The sequence below is a fragment of the Poecilia formosa genome, unplaced genomic scaffold, assembly GCF_000485575.1.
Source record: "Poecilia formosa unplaced genomic scaffold, Poecilia_formosa-5.1.2 Scaffold814, whole genome shotgun sequence".
NCBI lineage: Eukaryota > Metazoa > Chordata > Actinopteri > Cyprinodontiformes > Poeciliidae > Poecilia > Poecilia formosa.
The window spans coordinates 23,234-44,164 of record NW_006800753.1 but is presented as its reverse complement, the minus strand read 5'-3'; the positions used below and the strand labels follow the sequence as shown (position 1 = coordinate 44,164).

At 36.3% G+C, this 20,931-nt stretch overlaps 2 protein-coding genes across 3 annotated transcripts in view; both read left to right on the top strand.

Moving 5' to 3' along the window:
- Positions 1-10,474, top strand: part of LOC103131690 (uncharacterized) — a 49,780-nt gene extending 39,306 nt beyond the window's left edge. For both annotated transcript variants that reach the window (XM_016666840.1, XM_007543386.2), the window contains 8 exons: positions 5,335-5,583; positions 6,405-6,662; positions 7,094-7,351; positions 7,555-7,812; positions 9,256-9,513; positions 9,825-9,830; positions 10,025-10,104; positions 10,191-10,474. In XM_016666840.1, coding sequence (XP_016522326.1) covers positions 5,335-5,583; positions 6,405-6,662; positions 7,094-7,351; positions 7,555-7,812; positions 9,256-9,513; positions 9,825-9,830; positions 10,025-10,104; positions 10,191-10,259 — 1,436 coding nt within the window. In that variant the 3' untranslated portion in view covers positions 10,260-10,474. The remainder of the gene's footprint in view (positions 1-5,334; positions 5,584-6,404; positions 6,663-7,093; positions 7,352-7,554; positions 7,813-9,255; positions 9,514-9,824; positions 9,831-10,024; positions 10,105-10,190) is intronic.
- Positions 10,475-16,268: 5,794 nt separating this feature from the next.
- Positions 16,269-20,931, top strand: part of LOC103131691 (receptor-type tyrosine-protein phosphatase H-like) — a gene marked incomplete at its 5' end in the record, with an annotated part of 24,744 nt that continues 20,081 nt past the window's right edge. Inside the window, 3 exons of the mRNA XM_016666839.1 lie at positions 16,269-16,872; positions 16,951-17,196; positions 18,490-18,747. Coding sequence (XP_016522325.1) covers positions 16,269-16,872; positions 16,951-17,196; positions 18,490-18,747 — 1,108 coding nt within the window. The remainder of the gene's footprint in view (positions 16,873-16,950; positions 17,197-18,489; positions 18,748-20,931) is intronic.

Here is a 20,931-nt window from a genome sequence, read left to right as displayed (position 1 = left end):
TTTTCCCTATTTTTTAAAAAAAAAAATATATTAAAAAAAAAAAAGAAAAAGAAGTAAATTGCCTGTAATTCAATGCTGTTAAAGTTTAATTGGTTTTATTTCAGGCGCCCTGCTCAGTGTTGCTAGCGCCCAAAGCCATCAGTACTACTTTGTGAACACTTTGCTTACATGGACAGAAGCTCAGAAATTCTGCCGTGAGAATTATGTCGACCTGGCCAGGTACATAACAAGACTGTATCTTACAGCAAATACTGCATTAATGCATTAATATCTCTATAAAGAGGTATTGTAGCTCTGGTTCATGAATTCTACAGTCATTTTCCTCTTGGCTTTTTTTTTTTTGTACTTTAAGAAGTTGATGTGTTTTTCTCTGTAGTGGGAAGTAACAAAGTAGAAGTACTTTGATACTGTACTTAAGTACAATTTTCATGTATCTTTACTTAAGTAGATTTAATAATGGGTACTTTCTACTTTTACTCCACTACATTTTACAGTAAGTATCTGTACTATCTACTTCACTACATTTCAACAAAGCGTCGCGTTACTCGTTACATCCAAGTCGCATTGAGCTTTTTTTTCTCTCGTTAAAATGTGAAGTTCAGGGACTTAACGTGACGCTGTAAAATCCAGGCAATGACGTGACTTACTTGTGTCTGTTGTCACCCATCGCCTCCCCCTTTCATTCGCATGCGGAGTTCCAAGACTTGTGCAGTTTATATATATATATATATATATATATATATATATATATTTGATCAAACTATCACCATGTTGTGACAGTATAGGATAAGACACACAATCTGTAAAAAGATCTCCAACTCCTTGTGCTGCCATTTTTAATGACTTTATCCTGTCTGGATCAACAATGCACAGGAAAGGTGAGAATGAACCATCAATGTTGCTTCTTGTGTGGGGAGCAGGTTTAGAGTTGGTAAGGGAGGGATTCCAGTCCCCCTTGGTCACTGTTGAACTGTTTATTTGAAAGCTCATGTAAACAAAATAGTCTAAACATTACGACAAAGTACTTAAGATTATAACACGTAATAATCTCCCATACAGTCTTCTTCTTTTCTGACTTCTGTTATTTCTGGTGTTGTTACATAAAAACAACAGCATTTTTAGTTGTTTGAAATGGAAAAGCCAAATAAAGCCATACACATTGATTATCTTTGCACACTGTGTTTAATTTAATTTTATTTTATTTTCCATCCCAGTGTACGAAATCAGACAGAAAATGACATCATCAGAACCCTAATAGGTTCCAGCACTGTTTGGATTGGACTGTATCGGGAAAAGCTGTGGTCTGATAGCAGCGACTCTCTGTTTCGATACTGGGCGGATGGCGAGCCCTTTGATCCCTCTGGTGATCAGTGTGTTGCTGGATCATTTAATGACTCTGGAAGATGGTCGGATGAAAGCTGCAGCCTGAGTTTGCCATTCGTCTGCTACAAACCAAGTAATGCATCTCATTTCTGCTGCTTAAGCGATCATAAATAATCCTTAATTTTACATCAGGAAAAATGATGCCATTCATCTTAAGAGGAAGATTCATGTTATGCAATAGAACAAATAAACTTTAATGAAAGTTTTGCTTTTGTTTAACAAGTAAAATACATTACAAAAAACCCAAACATTAAAATACTTTTTGACACTTATTAATATTCCTGTTACTGATTGTATTGTTTTTATCTTAGTCCCACCAAATGCAGAAGGTTTTACAGCTTCAGCACAGGATGAGAGCAGCATCACTCTGCAGTGGAACAAGATCAACATCAACACCAGCTTTGTTCTCCTGTTTAATGGTGTGGAGACTTTCATCAGTGCCCCAGTTGCAGATGGACCAGTAACCCACACAGTCTCATCTCTCACTCCTGCAACAAACCACACATTCACTCTCTTCTCTGTTCTTGACAACATCAGGAGCAGTGGCATCAACATTACTGCAGCTACTGGTAAGACCTTACATTTCATTATGAAAGGAAGACCTTTTTATCACCAACATTTTTTTTAAATGTTAATCACGACCCACATATGGAGTTCTTAGTCCTCAACGTGGCTGTCACAGGTTCGATTCCCGGCCTGGTGACCTTTGCTGTATCTCTTCCCCCTTATCCACTTTCCTGTCAATTCACTGTCAAATAAAGGCCACTAGAGGCAATAAAACCTTAAAAAAATAAAATAAAACTTCTGTTAGTCTGCAATCTGTTGGTTGGTCATTGAACAAGACCATCTGCTTTATAAAACTGTAAAAGACTCAGCTGCACAGTGGTCAAGCACAGGACTAGTATATTGTCTCAGTCGTCAACACGACTGTCACAGATTTGAGTCCCAGTGTCATGAATTGCGGTATGAGGTGGTGAGGAAGACACTGATGACCCAGGCTGAAATGATGAAGGTAGTGTTCATTTTAATCAGAAGAAGAAAAATTAAAATCTTCTGACTCTTTTGCCCGGATACCTTGATGTCGTCATTGTATCAGTTGAACCATAAAGACAAAGACAAACGTTTTCCCAAGTCCAATCATAACATTTATTAGACAAACAACTAATGAAACTGACAAAACTCAATAAAATCACAGACCAGCATCCAATTCAATATTTACCTCACACCACAGACATCCACACACCAAGACAAATTTACGGGGAACCATTTCACCGACGCACCGTTCCCCAGAGACAGTATCACGGGTAGCCCAGAGCGATCAGAAGTTAAGGTTCTGGGTCCTATGCTTTTAAAGGGAGGCCATGTTTCCCTCCTCTGCTGTATTCTAATTAGGGGACTGTCCTTAGCTAAGTTCATTTAAATCTAGTTGACTAGGTTCCAGTAAAAACCAGTTTTTAAGACCAAAGAAGTGTTATTTTCTTTTGAATGGAGACATATGTTTTTATGGCCCTGTCCCGAGAGGAAGCTCTACTCTGTTGGCAGGACCATATTGTTTTACACCAACTGTTAAATCTTATCAAAGTGGTCAAAAGGTTAAACTCACACACAGAGCCACTACCCCTGTGAATGCCTGCTCAGTCCACAGAGAGACTAGCTGTGTTTTAAATTATAGAGAACTACAAGCTAAGTTATTTTAATTCAACTTAGTGTAATATGTTTCAATAGAAATATCCTACATAAGAGATTACGCTAATTGAACCATGGATATAATGTGGAGCGGATTTTCTAATATATAACACTATTAATGTTGTCTAATATTGAACATATGGTTAAATTTTACAACTGGCATATTATACATTTATTTTATTAACAGTAGATTTAATGATGACAAAAAACATACAGAGTCCAAAATCCAGGCAGCACAGAGAAGAGTGGAAGGTTAAACCTTACAAAGTGGTAGCAACTGGAAAATAATAATGGACAAAGCAACTCGGCAGCCAGACTGACAAAACGGTAGACAGAATACCACCAGGACCCGACAAAGACACAGAAACACAGGTGACATCAAGTACACAGAGGGTAATCGGATTGAGACAAAGCTGGGAACAATCAAGGGGTAGACAGGACAACACGGAGACTCAAAGACATAGAAACCTAAAATAAACACACAGAAAAACCAAATCCTTATACCTGGTTTCTTGACCATTGCTGCATGTCCTCCTCTTCTCTCATAACCCTGTTTTCTTTTTGAAGACTGTTAAAGCCTTAAGAAATGACTCAGAAATCTTTTATGTAGCAACTAATTAAAAAGTCTAATTTGAAGCACAGCAAAGTAAGAAAACATGTTTAGTGGTCATTAAATTTCCTAATAGAATCAACATTTTCAAACACAAATGGAGTGTGAGATTTTTCTGTTCTTTGTCCTGAGAAAGACCTATTTAGTCCATGTAGAGACTATAGGAAAGCAGCATGTAGCTGTCAGGCTAGCACAGGTAGTCTGACTGATGAAAAGCGATTAATGCCTTTTTGAAAATATGCTAAAACCAGGACTTAAAGCTAAAGTTTATTTAACTCGTAGGGGGTGATTAATTTTTTTTTATGATTTCCTCTGACTGTAGGCATGATATTCTCACTAAAGGTGCAGGAAAACCTCTTCTCCCTCATTAACTCAAAATCTGGCAATAAGTTGAAATAAAACAAAGGTATTTTGTGTCTTTACTTATAATGTTTATCTTCTGTTTTGTCCCACATATTCTATTTGAAGCTCCTTGTCCCAGCTGTCAGTGTTGTCCTTCTGGCACAGAGTGCATCACCACCAATGGAGTTGTTGAATGCCTTGACCCCTGTGCCACCCACACTGTACTGAATGATGCCTGGCGTTCAACAGAGAATACAGACTTTTCAGCTTTGCACTGTGACCAGTACATTGCCTGGAGTGGTTGGTATCGCTTTTATTTGGGTCAGACCAGCGCTCAGATTCCAGAGAAATGCATAGCAGAAAGAAGATGTGGAACCGTTGCTCCTTTGTGGATAAATGGGACTCATCCAGTCCAACTTAATGAAATCGTAACTCGGACTGTGTGTAACGCCTGGGTGGATTCCTGCTGCCTTTTTCCCACACACACCATCCAGATCAAACGTTGTTATGGATACTATGTCTACAAACTTCAACAGCCGTCTGTATGTTGGACGGCATATTGTACAGGTAATATTGTAATAATTTACAAAGAATTCAGAACTATCTGTTTTTCCTGGTGACACTTTGTTTGAAGGGGGGTGAATAAGACTGTCATGACACCATCATAAACATGACATAACACCTGTCATAAACATCAATAAGTCTTCATGAATATTTATGACTGTTGTCATAAAGCGTCATTCGGTAAATTACGACACTTTTAATACAAAGTTGACATTATTCAAAATGTCTGACAACTTGACATTAACCAATAAATCATTACTGTTATAAATTTGTTATAAAGGTATTACTGATTGCACTTTAAAAATTAGGTAACTATGTTATTAAAGGTAAAGTTTAAACAGTAATGATTTCTTGGTTAATGTCAAGTTGTCATAACAAAGACATTTTGAATAATGTCAACTTTGTATTAAAAGTGTCGTAATTTACCAAAATTAATGGTCATAAATATAAATATGTATGACTATTTATAAAGTCATAAATATTCATGCAGGCTTATTCATGTTCATGACAGGTGTTATGTCATGTTTATGAAAGTGTCATGACAGTCTTATTAACCCCCCTTCAAATAAAGTGTTACCGTTTTCCTTTTACAACTAGGTAATTTCAATATGTATTTGCACACATAACCCGCTATTCACTCATTTTTATAAATTATAGTTATGTCCTTAAACAAAGACAATGTGAAACATACGTTTTATGTTTGGTAAAACTAAGGCTTTATATTGTAATATTGGGTCTGTGTGTGTTAGAACCTCAACCCTTCAGCGTATTGACACAAAATGAGTCCAGCATCACTCTGCAGTGGAACAAGATCAACAACAGCATCAGTTTTGTTCTCCAGTTTAACGGCAGAGAGATAAACATCACTGCACCAGATGGAGATGGACCAGTAATTTACACAGTCTCATCTCTCATTGTTGGAACCAGATACACATTCACTCTCTTCTCTGTGTTTGAAAATGTGAGATTCAGTGCAGAGCAACTGCCAGCTGTCACAGGTAAGATATTTTCATTTCCTTTGGTATTATTTTAAGAAAAATGCATTTAGCTTATCATCTCTGAAAGACTACACTATAAAAAATGGTTTGAATTCTTCTCTCTTTTAGTGCCTTTTCTGTATGTACTAGGTACTGAGACAAAACTTATAGACTCCAAACTACGACCGACTTCTCTGTTAGTCATCAGCTCTAACAGAAACTCAGGAGCAAATGCCTTTGTTTTCATCAGTACCTGAACAATCAGAGCACTTCTTGTTTTCAGTTAGTACTTAAAACCCCTTAACTCCCAGAAAATACAACGGGAAACAGAATTCAGGTGTTCAGCTACTTAAGGAGTTTATCATAAATATTCAGCCTTTCCAAGTTTTAACCATTCCCTGTGAAATATGAACTATGATTACAAAAATTAGATCCCAGTATAAACAGATTAATCAGTTTTGACTAAGCTCACCTTTACATACAGGACAGTGTAAAGGACTTCTTTTGGTGCTTCTCTGCACCAAAAGCTGTCAGCTTATGGGTTCAGATTCTGATTAGTTTGTCTCCTGTGTCACTTTGTTTAGTTGACCTGAACGATGTGGATATCTGGACAGATTATATAGATGTTTGGAAGCAACATGATGTAGTTTTGTAAAGTGAAAAGATGCAACGATGTTTAAAATGTAAATGACAGAGATGATCTATCATATATTCCTCTTGCTCTTTGTTTGTTTAATTAACCTGGACATGTTTTTTTGTAAGCTACAGCTAAGATCCTGGCTACTCAAAGACATGCAAACCCAACTGCCAAAATCTGAACATCTCCTTTTTTTAAAAATCAGCTCCTCGAAACACAGAAGGATTTATAAAGTTAGATCAAGATGAGAGCAGCATCACCCTGCAGTGGAATAAGATCAACAACAGCACCAGCTTTGTTCTCCAGTATGACGGCGTCGAGACATTCATCAGTTCACCAGATGGAGATGGACCAGTGAACTACACAGTATCATCTCTCACTGCTGGAACCAGATACACATTCACTCTCTTCTCTGTGTTTGAGAACGTCAGAAGCAGTGGAGTCAGCATTGCTGTGGTCACTGGTAAGATATAATTGTAATATGTTAAACTTTAACTTTCAACTTTTCATCTCTTGTACATTACTCCTGCTTGTGTTGAGATAAATAAAAAAAAGCTCTACTGATAAATTGGTATTTAAAGAGTTGCAGGCAGTTTGGTAAATAGCAAAAATCACGTAGTAAATACAGAGCTATAGAACATCTTCTCTTGAGTGGACAAGCATATCAGGAGTTTTTATTCATACAATTTATATGTACCATACTTACCTTTGCAAATTGTATTTAATTTCAGACTAATAATATTCTTTACAATTCTGCTGCAGGACATATTTGTTTATTTTAATAAGTTCTAATTTTAATAAGTTAATTTTAGTCATTTTTGACATTAGGTTAGAAGTTATGAAATGGCACAAATATTTTTTGCCTTATTTTCCCTGCTGTTTTCATTCCCTCAGTTCCTTCAAATGCACAAAACTTCCGACCATCGTCAGAAGATGAGAGCAGCATCACTCTGCAGTGGAATAAAATCAACGACATCACCAGCTTTGTTCTCCAGTTTAATGGATCAGAGACAAACATCAGTTCACCAGATGGAGATGGACCAGTGAACTACACAGTGTCATCTCTCACTGCTGGAACCAGATACACATTCACTCTAATTTCTGTGCTTGAAAATTTGACCAGCAGTGGAATCAGCATTGCAGCAGCTACTGGTAAAATAAATGAAACAATGCTTGATTACTAGGAGTAGTTTATATTTTCCGAATAAACCTTTTTAAAACGTGCTAGATCTTAGATTTAAAGGTGCACATTGAGCTTGTTGTATCATCATCCTAATATTGTTTTTAAATGCTACTTTTTTCAGTATAAAGGTTCGGAAGAAACGAATTGACGTGTCTTAACTCTTTTGTCTCAGCACCTGAAAATGCAGAAGGATTGACAGTGTCAGATCAGGATGAGAGCAGCATCACTCTGCAGTGGAACAAAATCAACAACAGCACCAGCTTTGTTCTCCAGTTTAACGGCATACAGACATTCATCAGTTCACCAGATGGAGATGGACCAGTAACTCACACAGTATCATCTCTCACTGCTGGAACCAGATACACATTCACTCTCTTCTCTGTGTTTGAGAACGTCAGAAGCAGTGGAGTACAACTTACTGCTGTCACTGGTAAGAATATAAAGTACATTAATTTATTCACAACCAAGGCAAACAAGTTTTCGGGTTGAACCATCAATGATCCAAACCTGAGAACGTCACACTTAAAAATAAACCCAAACCTCAAATTAATGGGAAAACATACTTTACCCTGAGATAAATCAAATATTTGGATTTTTTCTACAAGATTTATCCAGTCAGTGTTAACTGAAAGTATTAATGGTGTAAGTTTGACAACTGTGCTGAAACAAAACCTCAGACTATGTTTATTGTCTTCCATTAATGATGAAAGGTATGATGTTTTTGACTGGCGAAACAACAACAGTAACCTATTTTTTCAGATTAAGTAGGACATTTGTAGATGCACAGAATGACATTTTCTCTCCAAGTTCCAAGAGATGTGCATTAAAATATGCAGCTTTGAATTAAATCATGGTACCAAGCTGATGTGGATAAATGCTTTATTTCTTATGGACACAAGGGCTAAGGTATGAAAACACTAGTGGGGCGTCTTACTTTTTATGGGACTATATTGTCTAATGCCACATGCAATGAGGAAGTAACATATGGGCCAGAACATTAATTTGTTCAAGGGTAAAAATAATTCATTTGAACCTTCTTCTGTGACTTTTTGAGATAGAAGAAATTAAAAATGGCTGACCTTTGCTGGATGTCTTCCTCTTTTCTCATTACCCACTTTCCAGTCTGATCATTCTCAAATAAAGGCCACTAAAGCCAATTTAACCTTAAAAAAATTATCAAACTATCTTCACTCAGACAGCAAATCTCAAAATCAACTGATATTACCGGGATTGTTTTTTTTTTTCTTGTGTGTTTCTTTAGTTTGCTGTGTTCTGTGGAGTCTCTGTGGAGTCTCTGTGTTGTCCTGTCTGACCCTGATTGTTCCCAGGTGTGTCTCGTTCTGTGATTACCGCTGAGTATTTAATACCACCCGTGTCTCTGTGTCTTTGTTGGGTCCTTGTCTAACGTTGTTGTATTATGTCACTTAATCGTCACAGTCGAACCGTCGTTTCCTGTCCTGTGTCAGCGTATCTCTCGTCTCAGTCATGTTTATGATCAGTTGCTACCAATGACTAGCATTAGCTTCACTGTGTTGCCTGTGCTTTGGACCGTTTGAGCTGTTTTTTTTGTCATTAAAGTCATCATTCATCTTCAACCTGGGTCCACCAGCGTCTTCCTCACCACCATACACCGCAACATCGTGACAAATATTTTAACTAACTCGAACCTTTTGTTTTACTTTGGCTTCTTATATTAGAATTTTATTGCTAAAATATTGCTGCTTGATTTGGATTTGTTCCCAGTAGAATTATTTGGCTTAAGGTTATGAGACGTATATCTTAACCATCACAATATTGTTTGTACATTTTATCTTTTGGACAATAAAGACTTTGAAGACATGAAGTTATATAAATTTTTCCTCTTTTGTTTCAGTTCCAGCAAACGCAGAGGGCTTCAGAGCATCAGAACAAGATGAGACCAGCATCACTCTGCGATGGAATAAAGTCGGCATCAACACCAGCTTTGTTCTGCAGTTTAACGGCACAGAGACAAACATCAGAGCACCAGATGGAGACGGACCAATGAAACACACAGTCACATCTCTGACCGCTCGTACAAACTACACATTCACCCTGTTCTCTGTGTTTGAAAATGCCAGAAGCAGTGGAGTCAGCATACTTTCAGCTACTGGTAAGATACGTAAATCTGTTGCATACTTCATGGTGTGCATCAAGTTACGTTATTTTTCCCATAAACTCAAAGTTTCAGTTGTTTAATGGCTTGAATTTAACTGGAATCCTTTGTGAATTATCTGAATATATGAAAGATAATCCAAAAGGAAGATATGTATTATGTCTTAATGTTGTTGTTGTTGTTGTTTGATTTTAGGTGTATTGTGGATAAGTTAATTTTGAAATTACAAAAAATGACTGATAGAAAATTAAATGAACCCAATATGTTTTTTTTTTCATGTCAACAAAACTTCATTGACCAACAAACAGGTCCAAGTGAGTAAATAACATTATTTTTCTTTTTTTTTTTTTTCTATTTGGATAATTACTTTTGTATTATATGAAAATGTAGACATTTCAAATATTTATATTTTATTTGAAAACAGTTATTGCATTATTCTTTAATAATCTGCAACTTAATAGATTTATCTTATTTCCATGAATTATAAATGTCTAATTTTTGTTAACAGATTATGTTTTGGGATTGAATTTGAAGTTGGAGCTTCTTGGAGAAATGTCAGAATCAGAGATGGAAGACGCTCTGATAGAGGTGAGCTAATATCTATTTAGATTTTATTTTATGTCTATTTGTGTCTATTTTTAACCTTTGACTCATATGTGTCTTTTTCAATCCAGCTCTTCAGAAAATATAATCTGCCACCACAGTTTACTCTGAAAATCATTTCTTCCAAACCTTCTGGATAATTCATCTGTAACGTTGTTTCCTTTCCCTGAAATAACGTGGTTTGTTACTAATTTCAATTGTAATGTTTCCCAGAATTGACTTTCTTTTGCGTAATATTTTAATCTCTTTTTGTTGATTAAGACCTGAGCTAAGGTTTTCTTGTATTTGCATGAATCATATGTGTGCATTCTTCTATTTTTTGCCTCTAAATAAAGTTTTGGGGATCTATAAATTGTTTACTTGTATTGAAAAAAAATCTTTTGGAAGAAATATTGAAATTTGGATGCAGAAGCTTGAAAAAAAAACCTAGGTGTGTGATAGTATACACACAACTAGGCTGGCAAGCAAGACAAAGCAAAAGCATAAAAAAGTAAATCTCAGGTCAATGTGACTCCATGTTGCTTCTCTAGTCACTAAACTTTTAAATACAGATTTATAACCATATAAATACAGTAAGTCTTCATGGTAATGGGGAAAGAATTAACTTGAATATCTGAATCAACTGGATGAATTTACATGAAAATAGGAAAAAAAATACTTTCTCAAACTTTTTAAAATGTAATCTGGGCCAGGTTGGATTAGGGCTCATTTCTACTGTCCCTTACTACCTAAGATCCACATTATCGGAACAACAATCCAGAGAAACCCCTCTACTAATTTATAAATTGCAGGCCACTTATTCTTAAACATGGGGAACAAATATGTTAGAGCCATAAATAGGAAATATTTAAGTTATTTGAATGATGGTTTGTTTATTTGATCATTTTTAGTTAAGATTGATATTTGTTCAGGCCAATTTTATTGTGAAATTTAGTTTTATTTTGAAAGGCTTACTTCCTGTCGGGCCGTATATTGTATTAGAAAAACTATTGACAGATTGCTTAGATACGGCTCAAAACAGTTTTTGACCGTGTAGAAAGAAAGTTTTTGGAAAGAAGGAAAAAGGAATTATAAAACTGATTTATCATCATTTTTATATTTGCATTTTTATATAGATAAAGAATTTTTAGTTAAATTCACGGTTTGCACTCGTCCTTTACTTCCAGTGCTTAGGGAATGACACAGATATTGGATCTGCTGCCATAAAAATATGTAGCCTTTTTGTTGGTTTGTTATTTTGTTTGTATTTCTTTCTAATTCATGTAAAGCACTTTGAATTGCCTTGTTGCTGAAAATGTGCTGTTTAAATAAAATTACCCAGCTCGCAAGTGAAAGTCAAATGTTTGATATTTGAACATCAGAATGTGAAATGTCAATGTTGTCTGAATCTTCACTCCAAACATTCACTCACTATGAAAAAACTTTATTTCCTGTAATTTTATATAGTCCGTTTTAATATCTTTTAAACATGTATGGTGGTTAATATGTTTGAAAAAATTTTTTTGTTTTTTTATAAAGTGCACTTACAAAACTTCAATACCGCACTTGAACACTAGAGGGATCTTCACCAGCTAAACCTTATGATCTCCTTTCAGATTATGGTTACATGTCCGATATTCTAATTTTCTGCTCTGCATAGGGAGTTTCCCCATGCAGGGAGTTTCCCTGTGCAGGAAACGAAACTAACATGCAGTCAGAAAAACACTGGAGTAACACAGGAATGATGATGGTGGATGGTTGAATTAACAATGAAAACATTTAGGATGTTTGTGATAAGAATAATTGTGAATTGAAACTGAAAATGTAAAAATACATATATATGTAATAGAAAATTGTTATAATTAATACCATTAAAAGTTATAGCCAAAATATCCATAGAACTTGCATATTAACATCTTTAGCATCAACATCACAGTGTTTGCAGTCAGAGAGAGAATGAGCTCTTCTCAAATTGATGCAGTGAATCATTTCTATGGATCGGTCTGCATCAGGAAAAACTCTGGTCTGCTGGCAGCACCTCTTTATTTTGAAACTGAGTGGATGGTCAGCCAGGCCACGGCGATAAAGTGTTTAGAGTCATACTTTTGTGAATCTAGAAAATAGCACGATGCAAACTCTGTTCATCTGTTACAAACCAAATGATGTATCCAGATCAAGTTTGAGCTGCAAATGAAGTTTTAACTGAGAATGTTTTACAGACATCTCTGTCTCTGACAGACGTCACTAAAAATTAAATAAATGTGAGACTGAACAATCAGTTATTTCCCAAAGTAATTAAAAGAATGAGATTTATTCCTCAAGCTTAGTTGTCTTTTTTCCTCAGTTCCAAACCTCAGTTGAAAGAAGTTTCAAACCAGCAACACAAGATGAGAGCAGCATCTCTCTGCAGTGGAATAAAATCAACACCAGCTTTGTTCTCCAGTTTAACGGCACAGACACAAACATCAGAGCACCAGATGGAGATGGACCAGTGAACTACACAGTCTCTTCTCTGTAACCGACAGCATCAGCAGCAGTGAAGTTGAGTTTACAGTGTCTACTTTTGAGATGTTTCAGTTTATCATTGCCACACCTACTTTAACAAAAGATTAATCTTCTGTGGCTGTGACCAAGCTGAGAATGTTAAGTTTACCTTAAATAACTGCAAGCATCAACGTACTGTCTCTACTTAAATTTCTGCATTGGACATTTTGATTTTGCATATCAGATAAATGCCAGTTGTAGCAAAAAGAGTACAGCTGAGTTTTATGAGGAAAAATATAGTACCTCTGTCTGGTCTTTCCTGTCTGACTGCTTCTGACTGAAAGGGCTTTTTAGAAACACAAAGACCTTCATTCATCTCCTCTGGGTCTTCTTCCATTTTAGATCTGGAACTGTTTCTACCTACACAGGACTTTCTCAGGATAAAGATTTATTCAGGATCAGGACTGAAATAAATACACTTACAATAAAATGTTTAGTCCTGGCTGGGGCTGATCCAGTTGAACAAGGCATTTTGGTGGGTTTTTCTGGTTGTGTCTGAATCTCAACTGGTCTCTTGTGCTCAATGTGCTCTTCCAGTGACAGAAAATGTCACGAAATGCTGATGAACTAATCAGTGGCAGGATTGGGATAGCAAGAGCATTATGGGGTATTAGACAACCAAAAACTTTAATTTGGACTGCAGAGCCAGAACAAATATCTGCTTTTCACACTAACTAAATATCCAGATATGCAAGACAAAACATGATGCCATCTTGGCAGAGAACCTTGTTACTCATTATAAATCACTGCTGCCTTTCAGAGCAACCATGTCACCTTCAACCACAACCTCAGTTCATGTTGTAGTTCAGTAATTAAACTATTTGAGTCCTGTATGAGCTCTTGTCATCACTGTTTGCAGGAAAATGCCATGATGATGTTGGTGAATATAGATTCAGTGCTTATTTGTCACGAAGAATAAAAACAGCATAAAGAAACAAAACAATTTGGAAAGCGTAAAACTACATTACAGTTTAGTAATTCTGTGTCTTAGTGCCACAAGATGAGACCAGAATCTATGTGCAGAGGAATAAAGTCAACAACAACTCTGAGTTTATTCTCTCCAGTTTAAATGAAGACATTCATTGATGCTCCTGGTGGAGATGGATCAGTAACTTACTCAGCCCCATCCCAGAATCCTGGCACCAAATTCACTTTCACTCTCTTCTCTGTAGTTGATAATGTCAGAAGCAGTGGAGAACAACTTACAGCTGTTACTGGTGAGTTGTTTATATTTTGTGTTATCTATATTCGGGAGGTGATGGAAAGTGCACAACAAAATATAAAGTTCTGTGTTTGTCTGGTGCAAAACAGAGTACCGTACTGACAGTGTTAGGCTTCATGTGGTGTAGGTTTGAATTTACATCATGAAAACTTTCAGCTGCAGCATCTCAGATAAGAGAGGAAACCACAAGCTGCAATAAAACCGCATTCAGTGTCCAGCCTGACTCCTTTGAATTAATTTGATTATTGGGAGCCTGACTGTCTCTCCTGTTCTATAAAAAGCAACCACTAAAACAAAACAATACTCACACAAAGTCCTTTTATTAACTTAATAAAAGTTAATATATTTAATATTAACTATATTTATATAGTTAATGTATTAACTAGTAACTTCATGCATTATAACAGGCTTCTCCTGTTATAATAGTCCTTAAGAGTTACTCTCCTGTATTTAAAACCTTGTTTGAGCAAGGTCTTAAATACTTTCTCAAACAACTGAAACAAATTAATTTCTCGTTACCAGGCCTTTGTTAAACTTGATGGCATGCTGAAGATTATCTCTCATATTACACTGTGAGGACACAGTGATAGTTTTACCAAATATATATAAAACATTGTTTTAGAAAAGTTACATGCCCCATCTTTAATAGCTTTAGATGATCTAACTGTAGTATAGAATACTGATAAAGGAAAAATTAAATGAAAAGGAAAAATTAGTTTCCTCTAACTGTCACTCAGGTGGGCGTTTTAACTCAAACAGATTTTATTTATTTTTGCAAGAATGAGAACAGCACAACTGCATTTAATGTGAAAAACAAACAGACGGGGAAATGAAAGGAATAAAACATAATACGTGTATTTGTCAATATAAATCAAGGTTGTAAAGAATAATTTTAGGGTATGGTTTAACATATAAATAAAGCTTTACTACAACTGATTGAAGGTAAAAAGATAATCTGCTTATACACCTTGAAAACTGAGTATTTCTAGAAAGTACTCGACTTTTACTGGTAGTCTGACATGTTTAGAGTAAAAAGAGATGATCAGTGGTTCTCCGAAACTGCTGGCCTCCTGGTCAGACACTTGACTTTCAGTCTCAAACTGTAATGTTGGAAATGAAACTGACCTAATATTGCAGCTTCACCTTCGATGGACTCTAGAAATGTTAAACGGTAGTAATTTTCATGATGCTCTGATTTCATCATTTCCTCATTCTTATATTTTCATATATCCTGGAGGCAGATGCATCTCTCCCATGAATGCCACACCCATCTATGATGCATTTAAAATGCGGAGAACCACAAGCTTTTAGGCGTGTCTAGCGTCTTTGAAGCTTATCATCTGCTTGCTTATGTAATGAAGTGCATTTAGAGTTTGGATTTAGAAATTATCTGGATACTTTATCTCAAGCTTTCACTGATGGATTACAGACTGATCCTGTTTGGGCTCACAGGTTTGTGTTTGTTGTTTTCTTATTCTGCCTTCTCAATCTTTTTTCTTGACATTCTTGCATTCATTTTATAATTCCTTAAGTTTTTTTTCTGAAATTGTCATCAAGTTTGGATGTCTGCATGTATTTCCATACCATTTACTAGGATTACTCTTGAAACCACACAGATAAATTTAAGTGGTGAGTTTAAATTACATCCTCCATTTAACTCTGATCAATGACGTCCTCCTCTGAGTTTTTCTAACAGTTTAAAGAAATACTAATCTTAGTTAACTTGACTAGTCATAAAAAATGATCTCCCTTATTACCCTGACATTTAACTAACAGTTTTTAATAAACTATATGTAAATATCTAGTTTCAACTGCATACCTACTTTTGTTTAATTTTTTTTTTTTTTTTTTATTTTTTTTTTTTTTTTTAATAGAGCGCATTGTGTTGATCGGCTGTGTTCATATTTTGTTTCTGTTTTGATGGCAGTTTTTCTCCAAATAACTTCATTAGACTCTGTGGTTTCTGGTAAGACTTTACATTTTATTATGAAAGATTTTTTCACACCAGAATGTGTCGGCAGTCTCTTGATTGATCACAGAAGGAGGCATATCAGCATATCAGACAGAAATTATGAGACATTTCAAGAGATCCCAGACCAGAGTTGAGAAAAGGTTTTGGGAATAATTTTCTCATTTAACTTACTCTAAAACCTGCTTTGTAGCAACTACTTAAACACAAGTCTCCTTTGAATGACAGCAAAGTAAAAAAATCAAAATAAAAAAGTTTGCTGGTTATGATATTTCTTAAGATGAGTTGTTTTTTTTTTGTTTTGTTTTTTTTTGCAGTGTAGTTTCTTAAACCTAACAGGAGCAACAATTTCAAGCTGATATGGAGTGAGAGCTTTCTGATCTTTGTCCATAGTAGGACTTGTTAAGTCTCTGTAGAAAAATAGGCAGCAATTGAATTGTAACATGTACATCTCAGGATGTGTCTTTACAGTTAGTAATAAGAATAGGAAGATATCAAAATCTGACAATATGTAAAAAATTTAAAAAAAAAAAAGTATTTTCTGCCTTTAAACTTATATTGTTTATCTTCTGCTTTGTCCCACTTGTTATTTTTGAAGAACCTTGTTCCAGCTGTCAGTGTTGTCCTTCTGGCACAGACTGCATCACCACCAATATAGTTGTTCAATGCATTGACCCCTGTGCCACATACACTGTGGTGAACGATGCCTGGCGTTCAACAGAGAACACAGACTATTCAGTCTTACACTGTGACCAAAACATTGTCTGGAGTGGATGGTATCGCTTTTATTTGGGTCAGACCAGCGCTCAGATGCCAGAGAAATGTGTAGCAGAAAGAAGATGTGGAACTGATGTTCCCTTATGGATAACCGAACCTCATCCAGTTCAGCTTAATGAAATCGTGAATCGCACTGTGTGTAACGCTTGGTTGGGTTCCTGCTGCTTTTTTCCCACACACACCATCCAGATCAAACTTTGTTCTGGTTACTACGTCTACAAACTTCAACAGCCATCTGTCTGCCATCTAGCATATTGTGCAGGTAATATTGTACTTTTCAATTACCTGTTAGTAATTATGAATTATATATTCTAATACATATTGTAACTGTCTGTGTTAGAACTTCCCTTTAGAGCATTGGCAGAAAATGAGAGCAGCATCACCCTGCAGTGGAATAAAATCAACAGCAGCACCAGCTTTGTTCTCCAGTTTAACGGCATAGAGACAAACATCAGTTCACCAGATGGAGATGGACCAGTAAACCACACAGTTTCATCTCTCACTGCTGGAACCAAATACACATTCACTCTCTTCCATGTATTTGAGAACGTCAGAAACAGTGGAGTACAACTGACAGCTGTCACTGGTATGATATTTCACTGCATCCTTGAAGTGGAAATTAACTTTTCACATGATCATTCCTTCCGTAGGTATCCTTTCTGTGAGAAAACTGAATTTATCTCGTCATCATTTTTGAAAACATATAGACTATAAAAAAATATTGTTATCCTCTCTGTGCATAGTGCTATTTAGATATTTGGGTATGCAAATTGCTGCTGAGATCAAAACTCTAAATTCAACAAGTTAGCATTTTCATCAGAGAATTATGTCCAACTGTTTCTGGTTCATGTTTTTCACCAGTCCCCTGAACAATCAGAGGACTCTACTTGTTTCACAAACAGTTTAAAATAAATATTCTCATTCCCAGTGAGTTATGGTTCATGCCATTTGACTAGGATCAAAAATGAGATCCTAGTCAAATGGCTTAATAAAGCTTTTTTCTCTTTAGATGACTAAGCTCACCTTTAAAGACAATAGGGTTTCTGTTTCTCTACATCAAAAGGAGTAAGCTTAGGTGGCCCACATCACTATCTTTGGATCATTTGAATGAGGTGCAAATGGGAGAAAAGCCTGGGGAAGATTCATAGATATCTAAATGGGTTATTGTTAGAGATTTTTTGGTATTATCATTTTGTTATTACTTTAGTTCATATTCAGTCTAATGTTAATCAATAGTTAATCAACATTCAGTATTATTGTGATTTTCAGTTTAAAGTGTTCTCTTCCTTCTGTGTGTATAAACTGACCTGGAGGCCACATCTGCCTGTTTGTCTTCATGTGAAACAGTTAACTGTGTGTTTCCCAGACCATGAATTATGTTTCCACAGGTGCCTCCTTATCAACCGGAATACTTCCTACCTTAGAAACTGCCTGTGTGCAGTCGTATTTCGTCTGCTGTCTCCCTTCTCTGTCCTCCCTTCCTTTTGCTTGATAATAAAAGACAAGCTGTAACCAAGGGTCTTCAGAACGCTCAGTGAACGGCTTGGAGGAGCAGATCGCTGAGTCTTCTCCTTTTGCAAAAGCTTGGTCATAAAATTCATATACGTTGTCTGTGGTTCTTTTAATGAAGGTTCGAAAGGAAAAATACCCATCAGTTATATAGACGCTTTGATACATAAATCAACTTGACGTAGTTTTGTAAGGTAAAGAGATGCAATAGAATGATCAATAATGTGTAGGTGGCAGAAAACTAAGATGATTTCCCTTTGCTCCAAGTAACTGTTTGCTTGACCTGGATATGGTCTTTCTATAAACTACAAAACCGAACTGCATAAATCTAAGCTGTACCTTTTGAGAACGTTTCCTTTTTCTCTATCAGCTACTCAAAATGCAGGAGGATTTACAAAGTCAGGACAAAATGAGAGCAGCATCACCCTGCAGTGGAATAAAATCAGCAACAACATCAGCTTTGTTCTCCAGTTTAACGGCACAGAGACAAACATCAGAGTACCAGATGGAGACGGACCAGTGATCCACACAGTTTCATCTCTGATTCCTAGAACCAAATACACTTTCACTCTCTTCTCTGTGTTAGAGAACATCAGAAGCAGTGGAGTCAGCATTACTGCAGCGACTGGTAAGACTTTATATTGTATTATGAAAGAGGGACTTTTTCAAAAATTTGTTTGTGTGATGATGTCTGACTCTGGTGCTCAAAACTCCATGAAGAACAATAAGATTTTATAAGGTTTATTGAAAGACAATTATGGGATTGTCAGGGAAAATCCTGGGGTCTTGGGACTGGAGAGATGGACCATATATATTGTTAATCCACAGTACTCAGCCACGCCCCTAACTCCTCCCAAACTCCAGCGGACTGACTACTGACCAGCTCTCCATCTCACGGGTCCGAAAAGCCTCTAATTCCTGGGTATTACCGCAAATAAGAATGTAGAGAACTTTTGTTTAAGCTGGGCGCGAGAAAGATTCATCTAAGCTCTAACTACCTTCATCCAGACGTTATGACCCGCTTCAGTCTATGATTCAGACATCAGAGTAGCCCCGCCGGTGTCCGAGCTCATAAACCACGTCTGTTCACGGTAGCTCTTTCTCTGTTATTAACGTGCACTTGTTACAGCCTAGATAATTTTAGCGACTAGGAATAAGTCCCAGGGTCATTATTTATCTGAACTAAAGAACGTACGAAGCCACCCTAATTTACTAGGACCATTAACATTAATTTCACATTAATCAGAAGAATTAATTTTTTGTTGACTCAATTAATTTAACTGTCCACAGCATCAATTAGACTTTAGTATTTTATTAGCAAGCTTTAGCAAGGGAAAATGACATACAGCATATCAATAAAAGATTAAGAAATTAATACTTTTAAGAATTTTCAGAAATTACTCCTACTTCTAACCCTACACTGTGTCTTAATCTAAATAGAGGCTTTGGGGGAGGCAGTATTACTCGAACCCAGATGCAGAGATGATCTTTGGCAGCAGATAACTTTAACGTCCATGGATGGAGTCCTGTCTTTGTCTTGGCAGAATCCTTTTAGAATAGATCCAAAGTTGAACTGGTGAGAATCCTCAACGAACTCAGTTCTTTATCCAAATATGATCTTTGTCTATTCCCCATGTCCACTGCAGCATCGTTGGAATCTTTTGGGTTGAGCGTGGGGCCGCAGTCGAATAAGAATCCCGGGTTGTGGGTAAACGGATCTTGTTCCTTTCTTGTGCAGCGAGTAGTCTCATCGTCCCGGGGTATCAGCAAGCAGCCCTCCGTTGATTCTGCATCTCCTTGTGTGCTTGACTCTAACGCTGCGAAACAAAGAACCCCGATTCTTCTGTCTGGTGTCTTTTTATTCTTATCAGCAGCCACACAACTTTCCTCACGTACGTTTTTCCTTGACGTCAACTGCCTTTTGGTTGGCCTCAACTTCAGATGAACTTCCTTGTTCCCTTGGAGCTGAACTTTCTGAAGTTCTCTGTTTGCCTTCTGCACCTGTTTCCTTCATGCATCTCAAAAATCTCACTTCCTGTTTCTTCTGTACTGACTACTTGGACCAATGATCTAATATCCATCACCGTCTTGGTGACATGATGTCTGTTCTAATGACCTAATTCTTGGTCACCTCTGCTCTTCTATCAGTTCCTCTTTCTCCCTGACTTTTCACCTACCATCTACCTCCAACACAACATCAGTGACCTTTAGTTACAGTTACACATTTTACCCCATTTCAAGTTCAATGTCAAAATCACATTTATAACCTTTTAGTTTCTCTGATTTAGCATTCATTTGTAATTTTATAATAACCATCACTTAGTAGTTACTCCTATTATAATCATAATGTGAGTTATTACAGACATTTCTGAAAAGAAACCGAGAATAATCCATTATTCTAAATATTTGATACCATGTTACTGTTACTTGTTGCACCTTTAAGTACTTCCATAAGTACAAGAGTAAGTGTTAAATATTCTTATAATCAAACCAACATCAACCACTGGTTAAACCAATATTAAGTATTGGTTTAATCATAAGTTATCATTATTAATTTAAGTATTTTACTTTGAGTTTTATCCAATTACTCAAAATCTTTAGATTTTATTCTTTACACCTTTAATGCCTTGAAATGAGCATTCTGAACTATTTTTAATCACTGCAGGCTGGAAACTTCCCCTTTCTTCAGGAAACCTGCTCTTCCTGTTCCATGACTCTTTCTGTCTGATTATGATTTTTTATGATTTAATAGAAAAAAAGTAGAATTAAAGCAAAGTTTGCAGGACACAATAACAACACACACAACTAGATT